Below are 26,459 nucleotides of genomic sequence, written 5' to 3' on the forward strand. Positions count from 1 at the left end.
AATCTAGCAGCAAACTAAAAGGATTAGAAAACATTCATCATGGTCGCTTGCATTGTCAACACAATTTGTCTGCCACATTAACTGAAATGAAAAGACTTATGAAATATTTTATTAAAATAAATAAAATCCCACAAGTTCATTTTGTGATTATGCGTACATTTAGACATCAAACATTATAGCTACCATAGCGGTTTGCAGCCCATTATCCACCTCCATTTGAGCTTCAAACATAAACTTTATGTAAGGTTTGACTGGCTATGGCATATATTAGATAAATTTAAAAGCTTTTTTGCAGTTGAGGCTTTCAGCCTTTTACGCTGGTCGTTTGTTTCTAATATGTGAAGACAGCTTGTCCTCTTTGCGTTTAAAATGAAAATGAGCTGTCGTTCCAAAGCTCTCTATGGACGATTTGTCGTCAAGTTTGTTTCTTAAAGAATTAGATGTTTTCGTCCTTGCGTATATGAAGCAGATGTACTGTCATTTCGAAGCTCACCTGTAGATGTTTTTAGCCAGCAAAAGCACAATTAGATCCAATTTTTTAGTTTATTTACGATAAAAGGACAAAGTATGTATGAAAACAACAATTATTTAACCGAAGGTTCGAGTGGTAGGAGAAACAGAGTGAGAAAAAAATTTTGTTTTCCGAGCTTCATTTTTTTTTCTTTTTTAAATCTTTCTATGGTGATTGACATTGGAGTGCCGGTTGTTTTCTGCAGACTTTCTTATTTTTTATTAAAATCTAAAAGATAAAAAATAGCTTTCCCAAAGTTTACACTGCAGTCCACCTCGTCTGTACAAAATTTTTATTGATATCAACCCATACGAAGTTGTGTAGGAGAAACAAATTGATGTTAAAAAAGTAAACCAAAAGATACAAGTTAATGCATGTTGAGCACATTTGAAGGCCAATAATTCAGCACACATTGTAATGAAATCGCCATGTTAAATGTACCATTACAAGTAAATATACAGGTAACACATGATACAAAAACAATAAGATATGGTAGATACCACTATGTTACTCTTCAAACCCCTTCCCAGTCTTAATCAACCAAGAAAACTTTTTTTTTTTTTTTTCTGGACCAAACAAGATTCTCGTTTTTAGGCAAATACAGCATTCCAGAACCCACCTCCGTTGAAAAAAAAAAAAAATTAGGGAGAAATCTGTAGTTATGGTATGCTCTAGACTAATGCACATAAGCTACATAGCTAATCCTGAACTAATCATCTTCAGGATCAGCTGAGAAATCAGGCTCTTCAGGCTTTCGTAATTTTGGCATATCAACATCTTTGAGTTTCTGTGCTCCTCTCCTTGTATTTGCAGCAAACCTTGAAGCTAGAATTGTAACCCCAAGGTTCAGCTTTGCCTGAGAAGGATTTGAACTAGCAGAAAAACGTTCCACTTCCTCTTGCATAGTCTCATCGGTCTCCCTCTCATCAGAAGCAAAGGATTCCGCCCTTGTGTATGCATTTCCCCTCTTCTTCTTTTTGTACCGGCGCCAAGCAGCCTGTATGAAGCAAGCTGCCCATGTTCTCCAATGGTGGGAGTAGAACCGGAATGTATGCTGCAGCTTCTTGCTATGGAGGCGTCTAAATTGGTTAGCCACAAACTTGAGATCTTCAGCTCGCAGAGCAAAAGCTTCAACTTCTACCAGAGCTCTAACTGTTCGAGTTGAAGAAGGCAAGTTGAGGGTGGATTTTGGAAGCAACGCCCATGTAAGGAGCTCCTCCCCACAAAAGTCTCCCGGTCTCAATGTAATTGAGTTGAAGAAACCAGTCCGACCTCCGTTAGTTGTAGAGCTCTCCAATCTACCTCTGATGATAAACAGCATCTCTGTCACAGGGTCACCCTCACGAACAATATAGGTGCCTTCAGTGCTTAAGGAGGATACAAGACGCTCACAAATTGCATCAAGCAGCTGATCATCCATCTGTGAGAAGAATGGGACCTGCAAAAAAAAAAAAAAAGCAAGTTAATTTGATTTAAGTACTAAATCAGAAAAAATGATGGCTGTTTTAAGCTCTCTAACATAAAACTTCATAGAAAACATACACGTCGAACAAGATCCAAGCAGAGGTGGCATTGAATATCACGACGGAGATCAGCTGGTAAGCCTCGAAGAATGGCTTCTTCATCAACTCCTCGGGTCGCAACCCACTTATACTGAACAAAACGTCGAACCCGGTGTTTCAAATCTTCAGGGAGTTGGCGATGCCTCATCCACTCCTCAGTGTCTCTTCGCTTAAGTCTCCATTCCTCGAGTCTCAAAGTTATAGATTGCAGGTATGTCTACATCATGAAAACAATTTTTAAACCACCACATGGTATAGGAAAAGTACAATGACAAACATGTTACACCAAAACAGGACAATCTACCATTTTTCTACACCTTTCAATTCAAATATTAACTGAACACTGAAAAATAATGCTGGAGCTGTTAAAAAAATGGAAAATAGATTTAACAAAAAATTTGTGTCAATTGCCAAACTACAGAAAAGTGGAAAAGATTCTATTGTTGTTTCTAAAGTATACTAATTTTGTAGTGGTGCATTAAAAATATAACAATGAATAGAAGTAAAGAACGAAGAAGATGCATAAGAATGCTGGTAATAAAAAGCTAGTAACCATCAGTGTCACCCATACAAGATCAATTCGAAAGGAAAGTAAGTTTGAAAGGAGAAAGTCGAGGATTCCAATGTTTTCTATGTACCTGCATATTCCCTATCAAATGAGAAAACAGAACAAGACCCAAGATGGCAATGAGTATAGCAAATGATGTCTCCCCAATGAATGTGCTGGTTGACAAATTCTGTCCATATGAACTGAGATAATAAATGGGAAAAAGGACATGGATCAACATTTGTAAACAAAATAACACAATTAAATGGCATCCACAACATTCAAAATAAAAAATATATATTACAATACAATATCAACTCCACTTCAAGACAGGTTGCCAAACATTTTAATTTTGAGAATAATCTGAAAACCATACATTCATCATCTATTTCTCAGTTTCAAAAGAATAAAACTTAAAATTAAAAAAAATAATAGTTTTCACCGAAACAACTGAATGGAATGAAGAAACCTAGAAATTTCTAGAATTAATAAGGTAAACTTGCAATTTTCTAGCAAATATATATATTTTCAATCATGTGGATGATCCTTCAATGGGAATCAAACATTTATATGTCATTTGATTGTATTTTTGTCATTTCTACAGTTGGTGTATTCTGTTCATTGTTCTAGTATCTGATGTGCGATATATAACATACATTTCTATGAAGCTAGAACTACATACTTCAGCCCATTCACATAAATCAGTTTCATTATTCCAGCCAAAGAACTGCCCCATAAAGTTAAAAAAGTACGGAAAAAAAAAAGGAATATAATGAAAACAGTTGTTGTTTTTGATGCTTAGAAAGAATAAAGTCATACCTAAGCTGCTGCAGACCCCACCATAAACAGTAGAAATACTTCTCAATAAAGGCCGAGGAAACAACGTTTTTTTCAACTGCATTCTGAAATATGCCATAATTGAAAGTGATATCGTTTTTTGGACCACAGCCGTTGAACACATTTGTTCTATTTGCCCACATCTTGCGAACGTTGAAAGCATCACAATCCAAATTGCATCTGGTACTGTTAAACTCCTTCTTGCACACTTTTTTCAAACATGATGTATACCTGTCAACTGACAGCAAATACCATGCTGCCCCCACAACCTGAATAAAAGAGAGCGACATCTTGTGAACTCTATGAAAGAAATAAAATAACTAGAAACTTAAAATAAGGATGTTAAAGGAGTAAACTAATGAACCCTGTAAAACAACAGAACAATACGCATAAACGTTAAAGTAATAAGGTCACATACATGGCTAGCCAACATGTACAATAACAGATTATAAGCAGCCCCTGCCCAAGCAGTCTTTGTGACCACACCTGTTGCCTTAATGATTTCGGAACTTAACGGAAAAATCAAATATAATCTGGGAACATACTGAAGCAGAACTATCAATGCAAGGGCATTGTTGTTGTGATTGGTTCGAGGGATTCTTGTTGCCGGTATGATAAACCAGATTACAATCTGCATTAAAGTAAATTCAGTTAATTGAGCTTCACCTTTGTCAGCTGCAGAAAGTCTAAATCAGAACACATAGAAATAATACAATCAATGAAATTAACAGATCATGTAGAAAAGGAGCAAAACTGCATGTTATGCTCAGGTTTCCAAATTTAGCATTTTATCACATGAAAATAATAGCCATAATCCATAGTACTTCTATGGATAGAGATAGAGGCAGAAGGTTGTTCACTGCCATATAGGAATTGGACAGGTGGACAATTAATAGCTTGAGTTGTCAATTTATAAATTTCTAAGTACTGAAGTGGTTTGACCGGTGGACACTAGGGACCCAACAATTAAAACATTTATGAAAGAGCGGACGAATTGGGTGGCACAGAAGGGCACTATGAGCCCAACCATGTTATATAAGACTAACTCATCTTGCAACAAATTAAGGGAAAGACAGTTAACCAACTCAAATGCAGACATAAAAGGTTGCTGCTCTGTAATCATTTTGCCCTTGAATCCTTAAAACTGACTTAACACCACAAAGTATAACTTGGCTCACCAATTTGTAAACTTTATCGAAAAAGGAGATCCCTCACCCTAATGACAATTGAAAAAGCCAGATCCTACAACAGAGCAAAGCAACTACAAAGGAACCAATAACATATCTGCAAACTAAGAGTAGACAGAAAAAGAGGCCATGCCATGCCAACACTAAATGTTCATTGTAAAAAAAAATAGAACGTATACTACAATACCAGCTAAAAGAAACTACTTATAATGTGTAGAAACAGGAAAGCCAAAGATTGATATGTCAGAATAAGTTACCTGAGGCAGAGGCAGAGTTGCAATGAGATCAATGAAGAAGTCAGATCTAAGATATCTCCGCGCAATCTTTTTCGGATCCATGACAAGTTCACCCCTTCCAAATACCCGAGAGCTTGGTGCGACATAAGCTGTCCTAAATTTTATAATCATGTGCAGCAAATAAAAAAGATCTGCCATGGTCCGGAACAAGGTCACAACAATCCGTAACTTCATGTCAGTCTTCACACATAAAGTATCCCCATCCCCTCCAACGGAAGGCAAGTAAAAGTACAATGGATCGACAAAAAGTGCCACCAAGCATGCGACAATGAAAACCCAGTTCCACTGCAAAACGATGTCACTGCCTGGGTCGAGTATTTTCTTGTACCATGGCATGTTTTCCTCTTGAAACACCTTCGACCTTCCAATTTTGTATGCCTCCTGGACCTGACCCCTGCTTCCTACCACTCCATTTAGCACTGAAGGTAATGGAATCTTGTGCGCAGAAGATGACTTCTCAAGGTGTATTGAGTCATTCTTTCCCCACAAAGTTTCTCTATGCTGTTTGCCGTCAGAATAAAACCTACAAAAGTTTTCCCACAGTTTTAAGCAGAAGATTTTCAACCTACAAAATATTTGATTCACAATATTCACATCTAGAAAACGCATCTGTTTGACAAGAAGGTCCATGTCACTTTAGCCCTCAAGTACAACCCGAAAACAAATAAAGAATTTTTATGCTTCTGAAGTGTTTTGATTACAGAGCTTCTTAGTTGACCAAAATTCTAGCTCTCACATAGCAACAAATCTAAAACTCGAAAGATTTAACAGATTAATTCGAATTAGTCTAACTACTCTAACTCCAATCTCTGTCAACATTTTCCCGCACTTTCTCATCAGCCAAATGCAGCATATGAAAAACAAAATCCCGGAAAATTTAAAAATCAATACTTCCTAGCAAAAAAAAAAAACCCAGATAAGAAATATACATATATACACAACAAGATTACCTGACAAGCTTTTCCTTCTTGAACTCCATCAAGAACAATTAATAAAGAACGAAAAGAAAAATCTTAACTCTGATCTCTTAAAACCCTACGGTGCCCCCATCCCCAAAATGGTGTTGCCCTTCTTCAATTTTGTTGTTTTTTTTTTTGTTTCGTTTTCCCTTCTCTCCCTAAAATCTGAGCTTTTTCGTAAGCTAATTAGAAGTATTGACTTAATGTGTTTGTTTTTACGCTAGTGTTTTTACTTTCGTTTTAGTTCTATTTTTATTTTTTGTGTTGACACTGGAAGTGAAAGTGAAAATCAGAGACTTGCACAGCACAAGTCAACGTATAAGGTTAAAAAAGTTGAAACATACGACTCCAGAGACAGCACCAACTAACTACTTGGCCAATAATTCTCCATTTTGCACTGCACCAATTAAGGATGCTGTATTGAATTGATGATGCTGGATTATCAACTTTTTTATTATTAAATTATTGAAATAAACAAAGGATTAAAAACAAAATTAAACAGAAAAAGGTTTCGTATGTACGTTACGATGGGAATTCAGAGATAGAGATAGTTGGAGGACGGTAATTCTTCATATCATAGTTTTTGATTTGATTTGATTTAGATGGGGGCTAAAAAAGAAATATTATATGCAAGTATTGTCTAACAACAATTTAATAGAATTAATCAATTGTGTATGATAATTGTAATAATAAGAGCGAAATTTGAAGCACATAAACCTCATTGTATGGTTTTATTGGACCTGGAAAACAATATGCGGCCTGTCGGAGCTCAAACATGAATTCTCTGAATTTTCGTTTGACTGTTTTGAGGCTTTTTATTGGGTAGAATTAGGCTTAAATACTCTAGTATTACAAACCCGGAATGGGCTGGCCTCGGACCTGAAAACTTGATTAGGCCTTGCTCAAACTGGATCGAGAAGCATATGAAGCTTCAAGGCTAATTTTCGCATAAAATACTATAAATTAATTTATTTGATGCCTTTATTGGTTTTGTAGGGAGAATTCACAAATGATATTTAATATATATATATATATATATATATATATATATATATATATATATATATATATATATATATATATACTCATGGAAAAAAAAATGTTTCTACTGTCAAATTTTCTTTACAACAAATCAAACTTTTATTAAATATCATGCATAGGTTTTAGTATGGGACAGTGTAAGAAATTTGAGGAAACTGGGAAGTAAAGAAACTAATTATCGGTAAGTTAATGAGGAAAGAGTTTTTACAATTCTCAGCGATAGCGATGTTATTAGTGGAAATTACGGCATGTGTATAAATCAAGAAGGAAAGGAAAAGAAATTTTTACTGACTATTTTTTTCCCGCAAATTTAATTTTTCTTTGCAAGAGCCTTTCATTTAAATATTGACACTTATAGGTTGTGTATTGTACATGTAAACTTCTCACAAAATCTTTATTTTATCGATTTCTTCCTGGGTTCTAATATAAATATTAACTATATCATCAGTTATGCATGTATTTTGCTATTTTATTTTATTTTTTGTTTCATCATCCACAATCTTGGGATGCATTTTTCGTTACTTTTGTGATATATAATATTCAGTTTCATTTCTGTATACAGCTACCTAACTCTCTTATAAATCGATAGTACACCTAGAAGCTTGCAATCATCACTTGTATCAAATGTTCATAATCGTAGTCTCTAAGAAGTGGTTCGAAGAAATTAATGAAAGAAGAAAGAACATGTCACCGTCACCATGGCAGATAGTACATCGAACTATTAGGTACAACCGTACAAGTGTGGTTGTTCGAAGAAGAATCTGGAGTCTTCTGCACACCAACAGGCAACAACACATCAAATTGTTAAGTGCAAATGTGGCCGACTAAAGAAAACTCTAAGAGTCTTTTGCACATCAGATTGTTAAACACAAGAGTGGCCATCTGAGAAAGAACATGAGGATTTTTTCATGAGAAAGCTAATTAAAAAAGAAAAAAATTCAAAGAAAATAGTTTGTCATGTCTTCAAGAGGGAAGATGAAGAAATGACAATTTTATTACTTGCTCAATTCTTGGCTGTGAAATTCGGCGGCGTTGTTCTTCTTCGGGGATGGGCTTGGGGGATGACCCGATGTAAATAAAATTATAATTTAAATGAAATCAAAATTCGAAACCAATTTCACAATTCCTTTTGCTTTCCACCGAATTCACGAACTATGTGCTTAATTTATAATATTTTTTAAAATTTATTGGACTTATTTATTATTTAATTTATTTTCTTTATAGCTAAGGGCAAATTTAGTAATGTTATAACTTTTAAAGTAATTGTTGTTAGTTATGCTGGAAAAATAATCAACGGTGAAGAGAAACAGTTAATATGTGATAAAATTTATTTTTAAAATTTATAAGGTTTAAAGGCAGTTATATGTATTTTACAAATCTTACTGTTTTGAACTATTGAAAGAATACAAATAGTTAAAATGGACCAAATCTTAAATAAAATTTATTTATACATTTATAAATATGTATGTCTCTCTCTCTCTCTCTCTTTATATATAAATATTCAATATAATATAGTCTCTATAAATTAATAATGTGCGAACGATACAAAACCTATTAATAATTAATAGAATGGATACACATTTTAATTAAATAAAAATTTATTGCATTGTATTTAATCTGGTTAGTTAAAAATAATTAATCCACTACATATAAAATAAATAACAAAAAAATTTAAAAATCTTGCAATTTCAGAATTCATCCCCGAAACTTCTAGAAGCAAAAAGCAAATTAGATACGAGATCCAAATGTATTTAAATTTCAAGGGGAGAAAAAGGTGACGAGTCATATTTTATTTAATAAAATATCATAACATCTGAAAACCCTTATACAACTCTATGATCTATTCATATCCTAAATTAATAGTTTGCTGGAATTACAAAATTATTGTTACATGATATTATTTCAATAAAATATGACTATTAAATAATTTTCTTTTGTTGGGGTCACTGATTAAATAATATTGGTTACCCGTTTGGCCCTAAATATTGTTAACGAAAAGTATTGTCGATGGCGCAAATTAATCAACCTGTTATTTAACTGTACTTCAAGTTCCATACCTTCATAAAAACTAAATAAATTTACAATCCAATATTTTATAAAAGAATAGTTCGTCATTTTAAGCATGTCCTTTTTTCTTTTTCTTTTTTGGATTTCCACGTACTATAACAATTATGCAACTTAGATCCGATCTTATCGACAAAGATTTTGGAAATGATGGCCTTCAAATATGGTGTGGTTATTTTTGAGAAGTTTTAGTACACAAATCAATTGTCATCAATACACTCAACGGGAAAAATATCATTCCGTTATCCGAACACTCTTTTTGACCATTATCTTGTTTTCAGAAACTGAGAAACATTGGATGCATTTGTAGAAAAACTACGCAAATAGTGAAATTTTGATTCCGCAATTCACAGTCAAACCCTTCAAGACAATTCCTAGTGGCCTTCTTTGTTGCTGCATCACGAGTCCGGCTGGTATTTGACTATTTGTCCATAGAGATAATGACAGTTTGACCGATTTATCTTCGATATGCATTAGATGTATTCACAAATAATAGTAATTCCACAAATAATAGTAATTCCAAAGAGATGAAGATGAAGATGAAGATGAATGAACTAATTTGTAAATTTCTCTAATTGGGTTTTCCAAATGAACCTGTAAAAGTTATAAAAAAAAAAAGAAAAGAAAAAAGTATTTTTCTGTACAAGGATATCTGTATCATCAATTGCCCTAAGCCCAGATTTGACTTTTTCACTATGTTCATTCTAACCTTTTATTCAAAGTAACAAGTCTTCATGTGATTCCTGGTAGGATGCCGACTTAGAATGTACAGATTCTGTAGCAAGGCCTTCAAGCAAGTTTATGACTTCTGCAGTATCATCAAGGTAATATTTAGCCATGCTCGGTTTCTGACCGACTGTACACGCAAATACTTCTGCAATCCCTGGTACCGATGGATCGGCAACAGCTTGCTCAATGCTCTCGAACATATCTTCATCAGAACGGTCATCCCCTATGCACAGCACAAAATCTGGAGACTTCCCCCTACTTCGCATAGTTGAAATCAAGTTTTTTACAACAATGCCTTTGCTTACTCCCTACCCAATTCACCACATTAGAATGATCATCCGAGCAATATCAATGAGATATAAAACAAAGGGCATTACACCGTTTCTTCGTAACATATCATATAAGTTTATGTAACAACTGTATTAAAAAGATTGATGTTGACATACCTGTGGCTTGACCTCAACAATGTGTTGGCCTCTTTTGACAACAACAGGCTCATTAGCAAGAACATTTTCCAAGTGGTCAAGAAGCTCTTTAGCCTGGCATGAGCCAAAATGAGGGTCGGCGTGCTGGTGGTGCCACACAATTGCAGTTTCTTTATCCTCTATGAAAGAGCCATCGGTTGTCTCAGTATAAAGCTTCATTACAGGTTCTGCAATCTCTTTCCAATCAAAGTCTCTTGTCAACGAGCAAATTTCCCATGCAGAGTTCTTACTCCACCTACAATAGATAATCTTAGATTAAAAGGATAAAAAAAACAAAACAAAACAAACAAACACACACAATGACGCGCAAGAAAATTCAGTGAATAAACAACAATTTAAAGCATTACCTAGTGAAGTAACCATGTTCGGCTGAAAGGCCCAACTTCTCAACCCCAGAAAACCAATTGCCCAGAGAATCCTTTCCTCTGCCACTAACGATGAAAACAGCATTTTTGGGATCATTGCATAAATCATTCAAGATTGAAAGAACCTCGGTGCTTGGTCTTTTATCCTCTGAAGTTTGTGGCATCACAGTCCCATCATAATCCAAAAGAATCAATCTGCTATTTGTCTTGTTATAAGCAGAAGCAATATGGTGCATTCCAAGCTTCCGAAATTCAGGCCCCAAAGCAACAATCCTGAATCCCAAACCCAAACCAACTCCCCAACATCTCTTGAACAAATGATCTCTGCAAGCTCTCTCAAGATCTTGATCAATACTCTTAGCCCAATAAGCCACATCATGAGAGCTAATGTACTTATAATGCTTCTCATGCCGCAAAATTTTCTCTTGATTCTCCATTTGTAAGGCAGAATCCATGGCATCAGCAACAGCATCAACATTCCACGGATTGACACGAATCGCCCCACTAAGAGATGGAGAGCAGCCGATGAATTCTGACACAATTATAACACTCTTCTTCTGGGGAGGATTCTTTTCATCAACACCTAATGCCCTGTCCAAAACAGGGCTCCCCTGTCTGCTAACAGTATATTTATAAGGCACCAAGTTCATCCCATCTCTCACACAATTCACCACACAGCATTCAGCAATGGCATAGTATGGAACCTTATCTTGAGTACTAAGCGGCTCTTTAATGATAACAATCGGTTCGTAGCCTGGTTTGCCAAAATTGAGATTGATTTCTTCTGCAATTCTGTTGGTATCACTTAGAAGATCTTGCACATCCTTACCACTACTCCTAGCTGGGTTTGTAATCTGTACTAAAACCACTTTCCCCCTCAAATCTGGGTGCTGTTCTAAGAGCTGCCCCATTGCTAAAAACTTCAAACTAATACCCTTAAACAAATCCATATCATCTACCCCCAAAATTACAATTTTCCCATCAAATTTTTCCTTCAACTCCTTAACTTTCTGACCTGTGACATCAAGAGACATAATAGATTCAAATTGGCCCATGTGAATCCCGACAGGCAAAATCTTTATACTCACAGTCCTACCAAAATAATCTAAACCAATGTAACCCCTCTTGGACTCATAATTAAGACCTAACATTCTGCTACAAGATGACAAAAAGTGCCTCGCATAATCAAAAGTGTGAAAGCCAATCAAGTCCGAATTCAACAAGGACTTAAGAATCTCATCTCTCACAGGCAAAGTCCTATAAATTTCAGATGAAGGAAATGGACTATGCAAAAAGAAACCAACTTTCACTCTATGAAAACGTTTTCTCAAGAAAGAAGGCAATACCATTAGATGATAATCATGTATCCAAACATAATCTTCATCTGGGTTTATCACCTCCATCACTTTATCCGCAAAAACTTTGTTAGCAGACAAGTAAGCCTGCCACTCCCCTCGATCAAAACGAGCCCCATGGCTAGCCGTCAAAGGCAACATGTAATGAAATAAAGGCCAAAGATAATGCTTACAGAACCCATGATAATACTTCTTGTGTACATCAGCTGGCAAAAACGTTGGCACGCACTTAAATTTCTCCAACAAAATCGTTGAAACCTCTTCTTGATCATCAACACCAATCTCAACGTTCAATGAGCCAACGTATATAACTTCCGTCTCCAGCGGGAACCCATCTTTGAGCTGCAAATAGAGGCTGTCTTGATCATATTCGAACCCCCACTTGTTACTATCTTTTTCATAATAGGCTTTCACAGGCAGTTGATTAGCCACAATGATCCTGCGCTGGCATGGCTCCACGATTGTTGTAGTACTGTCGTTGCTCTTATTTTCAAACTCTGATATCACCCCAGGGACTTTCATGACTCGTGGGATTCGATTCAGTGTCCCAAAATCATCAAAAGATATCAAATTCAACAAGTCTAACGAAGATCTCATTGAGAACAAACAGAGACAAAATACAAAACAAAGGCTTTTTTTCTTCTCTTTTAACTTTTAATGGCTTGTTAATATATATGTATTTACAATAATGTGTTAATGGGGTTTTTAAAGGAGAGAAATATAAATTCAAATCTTATTACAGAAAGGCAAAATCAAAGATAATGATACACTTTCCATAAGAGCTTTGTTAAAATGGGATAAGGACGAAGGAAGAGCCCGGCTCGGAGAAATTAATTTATACGAGTTACGTGAAGAGGGGCTGGAACAGACGATTCAGATTTGTGGGGTTACGAGCGGGTTCATTTTTGTTATAATGAGGTTGATTGTAGGTGATTGCGTAGGTATGTCACCACCGACTGTAACCGAACTGTTCAGTTCTGATTTCTCTGCTGTCTTCACTTTTTGTCTCGGTTACCGGACTAACCGGTTACTTTTATTTTTAATAGTTGAGTTACAAGAAATGACAATAAATATGATATTAATATATTGGATCATACTACGGTGCAACTGTGGTATCGTGCTACAATTAGATGTATTTAGATTGGTGGGGTCTACTGATATCTAACTGCTGAATATAACTGTGACACAATACCACAGTTGCACCACAGATTTCTCTTAATATATTATCCTTTCACCAGTTATTAATTTATTGTTGGTAATTTTTAATAATCTAAAATTATGAACTTATTATTATTGGTAATTTCAATAAGCTATAAAACATATTTGATGATATATTTAAAATTCTTGGATATTAAATTTACTTGAATAATTTGATAAAATAGTCTAAAAATGGTTTTTATTTTTAATTTTTCACCTTCTCTTAAAAATTATATTTAGAAACATATTTTTAGGGCATCCTAATTAAATTTTGTTTTTTTAAGGAGAAATGTTACTCTGTAAAGTAACCGAAGTACCTTAAATTATGAAATGACCAGTTTTACTTTTAACAATTTTTTTCCCCCTTGCAAACAATAGTGAAAAACCAAATACTCACATTAAAACATGCGAATTTAGGTCTTTTTCTTTTTTGGGTATTTCCATCACTAATTTTCTTGAGGAAAGTTATCAATTTAAAAAGAAAAATTGAATGATAAAATCCCATTAACTGCAATATATTCTAAACAAATCATTTGATTTGTTATGAAGTCAATTCGATAAATAATACAAATAAATCACTCAGAAAATTTATAATTTGCGTGAATCATCATCAATATTTCACATTAATGAACAATGGAATCTATAACAAATATTTGCGATATTGAACATTTAATTAACATAATAAAATTAAATTGCCCACATTAAAGATTAATATAATAGTTCTTTTGTGAAGTAGCATCCTTATCCAATATAATGCATTATAAAATATATGATATCTGATTTTATGGGATAATAAATAATTATATATCATTATAATTGGAATTATAATATTGATGGATTTTATGGTAAATCGCATTCTATTCAAGGAAGCCTAAATATAACAGATGTCGAAAATTATTTGGTCTGCCAACGGAATTACTCGGTCAGATTTTAAAAACACTTGGATACAACTCTACAAATATGCCACGTGTAGATATAACAACTCCCACCGCTCATGAATATCCGCGAGACTCTTTCCTCTTATACTTTCATTTTATATATGAAAATATTGTTATATTTTACGTAGTTATTAAATTTGGATTCCAATTACATTTAATGTCAACTCACATTTATTGGCCCATAAATTTAATTTTCAAGCTATAATAGGAAGTATTTACTAAATATTTTACTGTTATAATCTTTAAACTATAATTATTCGACCTCAATATCAAATAAGGTCTCAATCCTTATCATTACAATATAAATTTTATATTGATTGATTCATCTATAATTGTCGAGTACTCAAGTATTGATTTTTAAAATGATATAATAAAATTAAAATTGTAAGATAAACAATTTTAGAGTAGTCACATTAAATTTATATCATTAGATTTACAATGTTGATTATTTAGTTTTGTTGTCCTTAAAAAAAAAAACGGTAGAATTAATACCGCCTGTATACGGTAACCAAACCCATTTGATCAATTCTTGTCTCTATAAACGAGACTTAATGTCATTGTTATCTACTTATCTTATGCAGTCGTTACAGCTACTTCGCACGGGCAGAAAATCAGATAGGGGTTCTAGAACTCGCCACGTGGAATTATTACAAAAGAAACGTGGCGTGCCTGGGTCGTCAAAGCAAAGCCCAAAATCAGTCACGGACTGGGCAGATGCGGTTCTTATTGGTTCCACTCGCTAAAGGACGCGTCACCTACATTGAACGACTGTTCGTCGTGCTTCTTCTCCTGCTCATCTCCTTTATTTTTGTTCGGCGTACAACTATGTAGACTTGCAACCCCCCCCCCCCCCCCCCCCCCAAAAAAAAAAAAAGAGTAACGCGTCGGCTTATAAGATACCGAGTACCGACACGGAAGAAAAATAAAAAATGATTTGCGCCACAAATGAATTTCATTAAGACATCATTAACTCAAATGTAAAGGAAATTCATTAAAATATTTGCACCTTTATTTGATTTTTGGATTAAAAGTAAGTTATCCTCGGACATCTAATCGAGTAATTTTTAAAATTATTTGATTTGATTGATCAATTAAGTTTAAAAATCTTAAAATGAGTGGAAATTAAAAAATTAATTTAACTTCAAAAAAATCGTGACTTAACATCAAAAGGTCCCCCCCCCATAAAATAATCTCACGTGGACGCTTTTTCCGTCGTACGTGTCAGCACAGGACGCACTCTGACAATTGCGAGTCAAAGTCAGGAACTTTTTAGGCGAAGAGGAGCTTCTCTCCAACCTCTAAGAAATTGTAGCCTTTGGTCCAAATCCACGACCGCGCGCAATTTCGATAAAATGCAACTCGAATAGAAGAAATCAATTAAATTATCCCATCTGACTGAACGACCCAGTAGCGGGACCTCGCTCAGCAGTGGGCCCCACTTTATCCACAAAGCTGGAGCTGAGGATTTCATTTCATTTCATTTTTTTTTCTTTTTTTCTTTTTCTTTTTATCTTATAATCTCATCAAGTCTGATGGAACGTGGGCGGCACCTCGTCTTTAATATGCGCCCGCCTTAGGATGGGACCCACACTCCAAGAGTTTTGTGCTTATCTTTATTTTTTTGTATTCTGTGATATTTCTTGTGGTGCTTAATGCTCATTCAAAATAAAACAGTTAAATTCATAAAAACTCAAAGTTAAATATAATTATAAGAGCAGTAGTTTCAGTTTTTATGAATTTAATTTTTTTTAATTAATTATAATTTGTAGAGTTAATTTATAAAAGTTTTTTTCTCTTATAAAATATGAGTAGAGTCACATAGACATATTTCGTCTGTAAAGATTATTTATCTGATCATATACATCATATAATTTAATGTAATAATATAATAATTTATTGTAATAAAAATTTTAAATATCTGTATCATACAATAATTTGATATGTAATTAGTATTTCAAAAAAAGTTAATAATGTCTAAATTATTTATTTAGAACTTAAAACATAGGAGATTATTAACAATTACAGTTACTATTTAAAAAAGAGGATGTAACACTCAAAATATAAATCTAACGTGTCGGTATAAGTTTCGCATATTGATATAAAATTTCTATTTGCATTATGCCTATTATGTAAACATCATAGGCTTCTTTTTAAATAGTAAATTTCGTAAGCGATATTATTGCTACTTTTTTCTCTTTAATCTGGATTTTAGACATTTATCGCTTAACCAGCGTAAATAAAGTGCCTCTTTATAATTTAGAACGTGCCAAGAATAAACTCATTTAATAGATACCTTGGACGATGCTCAAGCAATAATATAATAATAATAATAAAAAAAAATCAATCACCTAAACATAATTTTGCTAAAACAATGAAGAGTATAAATGACGTCATGCTAGCGCATAATCCTTACATAAATAGTCTCTTGACTCGCCGAGTTCAAACAACACGGCAGCCGTAAGCTTTTATTCGTTTGAGTCAAAGTTTCACCAAGGAAAGGTCACGAATCAAAACCCGTTGTGTAGAGACATATATTTCTTTAATAAAAGCTTATTTTAATAAAACAAATGAACCCAATAAACACACTTGGCTTCAAGTCTTATGAACTGTTAACAACTTCCTTAATTTAGTCTATGAATTTTCTTGGAATCGGCCATCCAAACAATGTCATTTTTGTAGACCCATATGGAGAAAAGTTTATTTTCGAAAATTTAAAAAAAAAAAATTGAAAAGTTTCTGATAAAATGAAATAAAGTGCAGTGTCTTTATTACCTAATCCAAAAAAAAAAAAAAAAAACTTTACTAATTCAAATCACATGGGAATATTCAAAGAATAAAACTAATCCAATCTCTATTAACTTTCTTATTATCTCATTTATCTCTCCAATTGTTTAATGCTTATACCATACCTTAGAACATTATTTATTTATTTTTTTGTTTCCCTTTGGTACTATGTTTGCTTTTGATTTACAAAATTGATAATGCTTGATAATTCCTTAGTTGGATAAGACAGCTGACAAAGAGTTAAATAATGTTTCACCTTTGCTGCTCATGAAATCTCTTCTGGCCTCCACACCCAAAAGATTACATCCTTATCGAAACCAAATTGGAAAAATTGACCAAATATGATATTACTTATTTTATGTGGCCAGATTTGTTACATTCTTTCCATGCTTTAAGGTTTAAATTAATGAGTTTTTAATATATATATCCTTTTGATTAATATTGATCCATTCGTAAAACTTCAATCTAATTATATCCAATCGCGCAGTAGATTTTATACGTTCAATATAATTCAAGAGAATAAGAAGGGTAGATTTAATTGAATATGATCTTCTTCTTTTTTTAATAAGAAAAGAAATTAAACTTAGCAAAATAAAGAAAATAAAATTGTCCTTAAAGAAGTGGGTGAGATTGAAACAAGCAACACAATCTTCTAATTTATCATGCATGCATGAAAGTTAAGTGCATTTTATGGATGGTCGACATAGCAATAAAAACTCCACTAGCATACTCCTCCACTTTTTGGAGATATGGTTGTTTATGGTGGACACAAACATTATAATAATAATAATGTGGCAAACCAATTTTTAGATGGACCTACATCGCTATAAATTGTAATCTTAAAGGAAACAAATCAAGTGGATAAGAATAATTATATATCAATGAAAATTAAAAAAGGGGTCCATCAATTTCCTAACCGGCTAGCTTGCTCTCAATATATACAGCATCTATTTTAAATTTTTGGGATCTAATTATTGTTGCAAAGGCTTCTCTTATCATGTCAGGTCAAGGATTTTTGCTTGTAGTTTTAATGGAACATGATTATAGGGTTGTTTATACTCCTAAATCATGTAATTTAGTGGCTCAAGGTTTAGCAAAAATGGCCTTGTTCAGTTCGGAATCTCAAGTGTGGATTGAGGAGGTTCTAAAAAAAATTAAAAATCTTTGTAACTGTTTTGTTCTTTTGGAAATGAAATCATTTACCATTTAAAAAAAAAAAAAAAAGACTTTGGGAATTGCATGTGTGGTACATAAATTGGATTTGTTTGCTTAATCAATTGATTTTGCTAGCATGGCGATCAAGGACGTGTAGCCCATGAGTGAATTTTGAGACAAAAGCTTCTTTCATGAAGAAAAAAATAGTTCAATGAATTAATGTATAATTTCATCATCATGCATATTAAAAATTTATATTTTAGGATAACTCTATGTTACTTACACTCCATTAATATAATTCTTAAATTTGTCATAACATGTCTTAAATTGTGTAAAATTTAAAATATAACTCATTACTTGAAATTTTGATAAGATGTATGTTTTGTTTGGAACTGAAAGCTACAGTTGCTGTGAAAAAATTTATAATTATAAAATAAAAATTAATATTATGTAGTAAATATAATTTTTAAATAATAATTTTAACAAAATTAGTAAATATATAATAAATTTTTTATCGTACAAACATAAAATTAAATTAATTTAACTTTTAAAATACAATTACCAAATATTTGAGTATTATAACTTTTAACATATAACTGCCTAACTTTAATTTCAAAAAAACCAATATAAGTTACTTCATTACTTCAACTAACCATGGTTATGGGTTAAAGTTTTAACATCAAGATCAAGAAAAAAAACAATTCATTAAAAAAAACTTTAAGAAAAAAAGTAATAGAGCTGCAAACATTTGGTGGGAAGTGGCAATTAGTACTCTTCTTTAAATTGTGGTTCTAATATTCGCGTTCCGTGGAGAAGGACATGATGTGTCTCGTCCTTTCTTTTTGTTTTTTTTTTGTTTCGAAGGATTATTTAAATCATCAAAGTCAATTCAGATAAGATCAACTGAAATAAGGATGTCCCTGTGAATTTGGCAGCCCAGGCCACATGGATTGATTCTAATGGCTAGTCTCACACCAAATTTGGTAAAAGGTAGAAACAGCAGTGGTGGAGCCTGAATACAGCTAAATTCAAGCTGCCTTCTTCAATACACATTTCTCAATTAATTAAAATCCAACTTTGAATGGTGGCCTAAATTGAACACTTCAAACTTTTCAAAAATTGTTCTCCAGATTTCACATTCCTATTCACACCACACCCAAAGGGCGAAGCAAATAATTCCAAGTCTCCAATTAGGTTCCTTGAGCCTTCACGTATCAAACTTTTGATCAAATATTATACGTTTAGCCAGCACTTTTGGGTTGATTTTTTGATTTTCGAGAATTGAGACCCCACTCGTGAGGAGCCACGTTAGACGAAAACTTTGACATGTATTGTTGGTTGATTTGTGAGAATTCTATTCGTGTTAGTGGTCAATATTGGTAATCAATACTTGTGGATATCCAAATCTATCTAATTGTTCAGAAGGAAAAATCAATCTAATTTCTAGGAGCCCACCACGATCTTGAATAAGATTTGGACAGAGAAAAAAATATCACTTTGTACCAAAGCCTTTTGCCTGGTTATTTGTTCAGCCACGTTTTGTGGAGTTGGAGAATTTGTTAGGCAATAATAGTATGATCATGAAAGTACAAGAAAAACACTGACGCACTTGAAGTGTTTGTCTTAATGTGTTTGGTAGTAGCTTCTCTTTTTTTTTAACCGAGTAGACGCACAAATCCCCTTTTAAGTTTGGTTCCCGCGTTGGCCTATCTGTCTATTCGTAAATTGTTGGAGAGTTATCCATTCACCAGACAAAATTAAAATTTTGAGGATCAGAGAGCATCATTTTCACTTAATTTTAACTTTTGACATTATATCAGTTGTGCGTTACAAACCTTAGTATTCATCAACAGCATTAGGAGAACACTTTGAAATGGGTTTGTTATTTTAAGCGCCCTGTTTACCTGTTCCATTTATCTCTCTTCTGCCTCCATTGATCTTAGTGCAGGTTTCGTTATCAGTTTAAACCAACCTTTTTTTTTCCGAGAAAGGAAAGTGCTTATTAGATAAGAAGCACACCAAAAGATTGAGATGTTTTTCACCTAACAACATTTAATACATTACTAACTCAGGTTGGCAAATACCAAATCCTTGGCGGTTAGCTTCATTTACTAATAATTTAATTTGGCAACAGTCCATTCTTCTAACTTGGTGGTTGAATATTATTGAATGACCGCCAACTAATTCCAGTTCGTTCCAATCTGTAAAATTATGTCTTTTCACTATAATTTTCAGAAAGTACATTGCTGGTCTCCAGAAAAACATAAAGCCCTCCAGGAATGGTGTGGAAGAAAATTAATCACAAGTGCTTTTGAGGGTTTTTCTAAAGTAGCTGTCTTTGTAGAAGTGGTTGATGCTGCTGCTCGGAAGCGCTTTCTTTACAGGCACTACAGTAAAAGTGAATTGAATGGCTCAATCAATAAATACAAAAGCACATGGTTCGTGAATTTCCACACGGCCTTTCCCTCATGACCCGGTAATGTACACGAGCAACGAACAAATCCATATTCATTTTATTTAGGCATAAAAACAAAAGCTAAGTAGGTGGGAAGGTTCACCACATTGTATACATACCAGGGGAGATGAACTTTGAACTTAGAAAGCTGCAGTGAAAGGCCTAAAAGTTAATGGTCCATGGACCCTACAATTGGAAATAATAGTTTAAAAAATAGAAAATAAAAACACCAGAAATAGAAAATCGTCCCTTTGTGCACTGGCATTCAGTTATTACTGATTGAAGAATTAACATAAACAAAATCTTACGAAATTTAGTCCAGAAAATGTACCTAAATCAAACAAATCCTCTGTTCCAAATGTCAGCCGCTGATTTAACCAACAAGCAGTCGCCACTGTAGCCGAAAATGTTGTTATGCATCATATGAACCATGCAGTTTATAAAGCTCAGTTGCTTTAAAATTAAATGGTATAGTGTGTATGTCAGTCTTAAGAAAATACAGTGTGATAGTCTTGCAAGTACAATTTAAACATGTATTCAAAGAGTGGATCTGCTACTGCTTGAATTCAACAATTACATCTGCACAATGTCTAATGCACAAAAAAATGGACAATGGAAGACCAGTAACCAGCCAGCTGAAAGGGAAAAAAAAGAATCCATTAATCAAACTGGTTGTGGTCGATGCGCAATGGCTAGCTTCAACCTTCAAGCCAACTGAAGGAAAAAAGATTCATTCGTTTGTGCTTGTGTATGGAAGAAGGAAAATACTTCACCTGCTCTATAATATTCTTCCCCGTTTGACCTTCAATTACTAGGCCAACAGTGAGACCAATCATTGCCCATGCTCCGTTAATGGCCTCAATTTGCCGTCTTCTCTGAAAATGCAAAATAAGCCATCAGTAAACAAAGCTAAACTATATCCCACATTCAACTCCCCAATTTTTATTCAAGAGTGAAATTTGGGTATGCTGGTTATTGCCCTCCAATGTACTCATCAGGAAATATTTACGATAAACTACTGCTATCAATACTTAATACGACAAGAGAAGTCATTTATTATTCATTATCTTCATAAGATAGTGAATTTCCTCCACCTTGAATTTCTCTTTTGCTTGAATTTCTTGCATCTGTTTGTTGGCCAACCGTTTGGCTTCCAAAGGATCAACCATGATTATTTTTTTGCTTGAATCATTTGTCCTAGGAGATATCTGTATGAAGAAGAAAAGACGGGTGCACATTCATATTAATAAGACTGTGATTTAGCACAAAAGACAATTTTATTTCCATACAATGCTAAAAATACATGAAGCAGGGAATCAATTTCCTCCCATTGGCTGCAAGCAAATTAAGTGCCAAGGTGGTGAAATGATCTTAACCAAAAAGTGCGAGTTGAATCTCCAACAGATAGTAAAGGAAGGATGTGATCACAAAATATACGCACAGATGCAACATAAGCAGTGATCAGGATATAGTTTCCTAAGAAAGAGGATAATCTCTCAGTTAAGCATTCCCCTGAGCCGTCAACAGGCTTATAGGATTTTGGCGGCTGGAAACACGAGAGCCACTTAATAAATAGAGATACAATATTCAAACTCAGAAGGTATAGGGCTAACAATAAGCACTCACAAAAAATCTTATGTAAGGTTCTCTACTCTCTAGACAATATCTACAAGGAAGGTTTAAGAGCACTCAATGAATTACAACACATTAAGCGGTCCCCCAAAATTATGGGGGCTCATAACTAAGTCGCTAAGTAATCATTTAAGTACTCGCAAGAAAGTGACATTAAAGTGCAGAAAAGGGATAATTCACCTAACAATATGCCCCTCGGAAGAGGTCCTTTTAGTTTAAAAGGGAAAGCTTCTCTATAACCAAAGCGTTTTGCTTTTTGATTTTGAATTCTAGCCAAACAGGACTGATCCTTATGGTTTGTTTCAAATTATTGTTAAAAACTGAAGTGAACAGATGCGTGCTCACCCTTATCTAATACCGGTATGCTCCTCAGATAGATGGTTTGCAGTTATATCTAAATGAACTGAAAAAATGTCTAGACACAGGGATTGTACTAACATGAGCCACTCAACTGACTGGTCATCAATCACATACCTACAAGATCTTTGACCATAGTCAAACCAAATATATCTGGCATTATACATGTGGAAGGCTTGGGGGTTGATTCATACATTAGGATTAGCCAAGACTTGAAATGCTTGACCCTTGGTTCTACGAGTAACCAGGCTTACATTCAGGTCTCTTCTCCATCCCCACCTGAAAAGAGAAACGTAAAAAGATAAATTCCCCTTCAATCATAGTAGTCACGACATGAGGCGACCAAGCAATTTCATACTTGCATCACTACGAAACAACATAAACTACATGTTACATTTAATAACTGAAATTACTTCAAGGATGTAATATTGTTCTGGTCAAAACTATCCCACAAAACCACATGACCAAATACTTCCATTGTATTCAAAGTACTTCAAAAAATTTACCAATTATTTCATTATCAAGCCATGTATAATCTTCATTATTCACATTCTTGAAAAATTAAAAAACAACCTTTCACTATAGGAACTGGGAAAATGCCCAGAAAAAGTCGGTCAAAACAATCTGTTTAATTAATATTCATAAATATTTATTCTTATCAGTTAAAACCAAATGAACATGAATCCTTAAATAGATAACCATCCATTTTTTTCCCCCGGCAACCAGAGAGAAGACAGAAAATAATAAATAAAAAAAGAACCAAATAAAGGAAGGAATAAGAGGAAATGAAGAAGTGGGTAAGCGTGAACTTACTTCAAGAAAGTAGCAGAAGAACAAGGGTAACGAAGAGAAGAGGAGAACTCCGGAGCTCCATTGATGATGACGATGGCACGTGCTTGTACATCATATGCGGACGCCATCTCGATTCTCGCCCTTCTTTCTTTTCGGCCTTTTCACTTCTTTATCCTCCTATCCATATTTATGTATTTATTTATTCGTTGGGATTGATTGGACCAAATTTTTTATTTTTATTTTTTAAAATTTTTAAATTTTTTAATTTTTTAATTTTTTTGATAGGGACAGTTTTAGAGTTGGCAAAAATCTCTACGCTGACGGGTATTTTCAGAGATTTTTTTCATTCGGGAAGGGTATGAGGATAATTTTATACCCAATTTCTTATTTGGGAAAGGGACAAAAAAATTTTTTAACCCAATTTCTTATTCAGGGAGGGGACGAGGATGAGGTGGAATCCCCATCCCCTACCCATTTTTCTATTTTAATTTTTAATTTAATTTTTAATTTAATTTTTAATTTTTAAAATTACTAGTACATAAATTATAAAATTATAAGTATTGGTAAAAATAAAAAATATCAAAATATTTATATTATTAAACTTTTAGGCCTGATTAACTAATTAAAGTTCTAAATTTTTATTTAGGACATTAAAAAGACCGGACAGATTCTATTAGCCCAAAAATTTTGTTTTAATTTTAATATTCATTAAATATTTTAAACTTAAATCTATTTTTTATTTATTTTTAAATGTTATAATTGCCACAGCAAATCACAATTTTAATATCTAATCTAATCTAATATTTGCTCTTGATTTGCTTTGACTTAACTATTATGTAGTAAAGGAAATAGTCTACATTTATAAAGTGCCCACGCTACCATTGAAAAGTTAATTTTGAATCTAAATTTGATTTTATTTGTTATAATTTTATATTAGACTATTAATTTATTCATGATAGTTTGTATCCCTTGCATGCTGCGTTACTTACTAATTTAATGTATGTGACTTTTGTAATGGACATTAATGTAAGATATATTTCGAACTTTACTTTTATTTGAATTTTTTATTTTAATATGATTAACTCAAAATCGAAAACAAAAAAAAATTATATTAATTATTCGGGAATCGGGGACCTTCGGGGATCCCCTGTTATTATTCGGGGAGGAGATAGAGATTCTCTTAAATAATTCTGACGGGGACGGGGTGAGGATGGGGACATACGCAAAATATCAGGGATGAATACAAAGAGATTGGTCCCCTCCCATCCCCTCCCCATTGCCATCCCTAGATTGTTTTCCTTCGCTCGCTATCGTTAATCAAGGCATTACATAACGGTCGTTTAATTTGGGCGGGACCGAGGGGGTTGCCGTCGTTAACTGTGATGGACAGACGGTGGCTCACAAGTCACAAACATTTCTGTGGGCTTACTGTATATATTAGTTCCTAAAGGCCCGGCCGTTGAGTTATATTTTCTGTAACTTAATAATTAATTAAAAAATAAATTCTTTAGTCATTTTGTAATTAACAATCGAATCATTCTAGGATAATGTAACTTATTAATAAAATAACTTTCAAAATGTATTTTTTTTTCTATTTTAACTAAAATTTCCACAAAAGTGTAAGTCAAATTAGGGTTGCCAAAAAAATGTAAAGCTTGAAATCCGGCCCACATAAATTGGGCCTGGAAATGAGCCGAAATGTATAAGTCCATATACATTGGGCCTGAATAAGGACTTAAGAGAAAAAAAACTTGAGTTTTTTTAATTCATTAATAAAAAATCAAAATATTAAATAGATATTTTTTTTATATTAATATCTGCGAATTATTATATTGTGTTATTAATATTTTATTTATTGGGCTATTATTCTATTTTTTATTATATAATTATCTTTAGTTTTATTTATTTTTTACTTTATAACAATTTTTAAAGGGATTGGGCTTATTAATAATGAATTAGGCTTCAGTCTGGGCGTGTAAAGGCCTGGCCCAACCTTAAGTCTGAACTGCATCAGTACGCGATCTTAACATGCCCAGTCCATTCGACAAACTTCACCATTCATAGACTAATCTCATTCTTTTATTTATTTATTTTATTTATTTTTGGATCGACACACATGTTCAATACTATAGACAGCCTCACTCGAGATAGGCCTGTTTCTCTTCTTACTCTTTGAATAAGCTTTGAAATTCAGTCCAATGTCCTGTGGAGACTTATCTCATCCACCCAAAAAAAAAAAAAAAAAAAACACTCGACAATAAGGTGTGGTGATATCCACCACTTAACTAAATAATCATTTATAAAATTAACAGATTACCAAACATCCCAATTAGCCATAAACAATTCAATACAAGCAATCCCACCATCATCATCTGAAACGCCGTAAAATGTTTTGATAATGTAATCATAAAACCAGGAACCATATTGCAATGAGAGGAGTCAAGAAATCCATGAAGCTCTATGCCCTTGACAATATTTGCTGCCTTTCCAAGTGCTTCAGTTCCATAGTAATTTTCTGAAATGACAAGTGCTAAATTGTAAATTCCACACCGCTGTCAAGTAAGCATAGAATGCGGCAATTGGAATGAAGTAAACAGCATCGTGTACAAAGCTTTCAACGCTGATGGATCTTGAAGAAACATCATGAGAGGAAGCAGAGTTACCAGGGCAGGGAAAATGTAAGCAACACCAAATATAGTGAAAGTGGTCAATGGCCTTTTAAATGTTCTTGCTGTCCAAGTCCTTTAATGACACAATTTGACCACGATGTGCTATTGCTGATGCAAGGATAGTGGATATTGAGAGGAAGAAGGAGATGATGAAGGTGATGAAGAGGAAATCCATTCTGTGCCAACGCACATTCTTATATCCTTATGCTGAAGGATAAGAAGGTTAAGAGTGTTCAGGGTTGTTTGGACTTAACAAAAGAAGGAAGCTTTGTTTAATGATCCATTGGCTGATCAAAGATTTAATGGAGAAAAAATTGGACAAGTACAGGATAGAAATAAGTGAGAGGGCAAGTGCGGTGAAAGATGCGCAAGGTTGCCATTTTTTTGAGGGATTCTCTAAGAATTTCCAAAAATCCAAGAAGCATATGGGCTTCGGTTGCACAAATTGTGGACTGACTCTACATTTCAAATCCTCAGAAAACTTGTATATAGAAAATGAGCAAAAGCTATAGCCCTGCCTATATATTTAGGTATAAATCATG

General features: G+C 33.7%; 3 protein-coding genes across 11 annotated transcripts; all 3 read right to left on the reverse strand.

Annotated features, from left to right (window-relative positions):
- Nucleotides 1-903: 903 nt before the first annotated feature.
- LOC102616094 (cyclic nucleotide-gated ion channel 17-like) lies at nt 904-6,167 on the reverse strand. The gene is made up of 7 exons (XM_006474057.4): nt 5,891-6,167; nt 4,902-5,463; nt 3,876-4,088; nt 3,440-3,726; nt 2,712-2,823; nt 2,054-2,290; nt 904-1,949 (listed from the first exon to the last, which is right to left on the reverse strand). The coding sequence occupies exons 1-7, from the start codon at nt 5,917-5,919 to the stop codon at nt 1,221-1,223; spliced, it is 2,169 nt and encodes a 722-aa protein (XP_006474120.1). The 5' UTR covers nt 5,920-6,167; the 3' UTR covers nt 904-1,220.
- Nucleotides 6,168-9,544: 3,377 nt separating this feature from the next.
- On the reverse strand, nt 9,545-12,764 carry LOC102615793 (probable alpha,alpha-trehalose-phosphate synthase [UDP-forming] 11). Its single transcript, XM_006474056.4, has 3 exons — nt 10,566-12,764; nt 10,180-10,453; nt 9,545-10,041 (listed from the first exon to the last, which is right to left on the reverse strand). The coding sequence occupies exons 1-3, from the start codon at nt 12,533-12,535 to the stop codon at nt 9,721-9,723; spliced, it is 2,565 nt and encodes an 854-aa protein (XP_006474119.1). The 5' UTR covers nt 12,536-12,764; the 3' UTR covers nt 9,545-9,720.
- Nucleotides 12,765-20,214: 7,450 nt separating this feature from the next.
- LOC102615020 (uncharacterized) lies at nt 20,215-23,438 on the reverse strand. 9 transcript variants are annotated; one of them, XR_003065066.2, is made up of 7 exons: nt 23,270-23,438; nt 22,651-22,735; nt 21,562-21,675; nt 21,241-21,342; nt 20,799-20,861; nt 20,587-20,615; nt 20,215-20,399 (listed from the first exon to the last, which is right to left on the reverse strand). XR_003065066.2 is itself a non-coding variant. In XM_025097874.2 (6 exons), exons 1-5 carry the CDS (start codon nt 23,374-23,376, stop codon nt 20,841-20,843), a joined length of 429 nt encoding a protein of 142 aa, XP_024953642.1. In that variant the 5' UTR covers nt 23,377-23,438; the 3' UTR covers nt 20,215-20,615; nt 20,799-20,840. The 9 variants fall into 9 exon arrangements, 5 of the variants coding, with proteins under 5 accessions (XP_024953642.1, XP_006474118.1, XP_015384589.1 ...); XR_003065065.2 differs by having other exon boundaries at nt 20,587-20,653; XM_025097874.2 differs by having other exon boundaries at nt 20,215-20,615.
- Between the last annotated feature and the right edge of the window lie 3,021 nt (nt 23,439-26,459).

The sequence above is a fragment of the Citrus sinensis genome, chromosome 9 (genome assembly GCF_022201045.2).
Source record: "Citrus sinensis cultivar Valencia sweet orange chromosome 9, DVS_A1.0, whole genome shotgun sequence".
Lineage (NCBI taxonomy): Eukaryota > Viridiplantae > Streptophyta > Magnoliopsida > Sapindales > Rutaceae > Citrus > Citrus sinensis.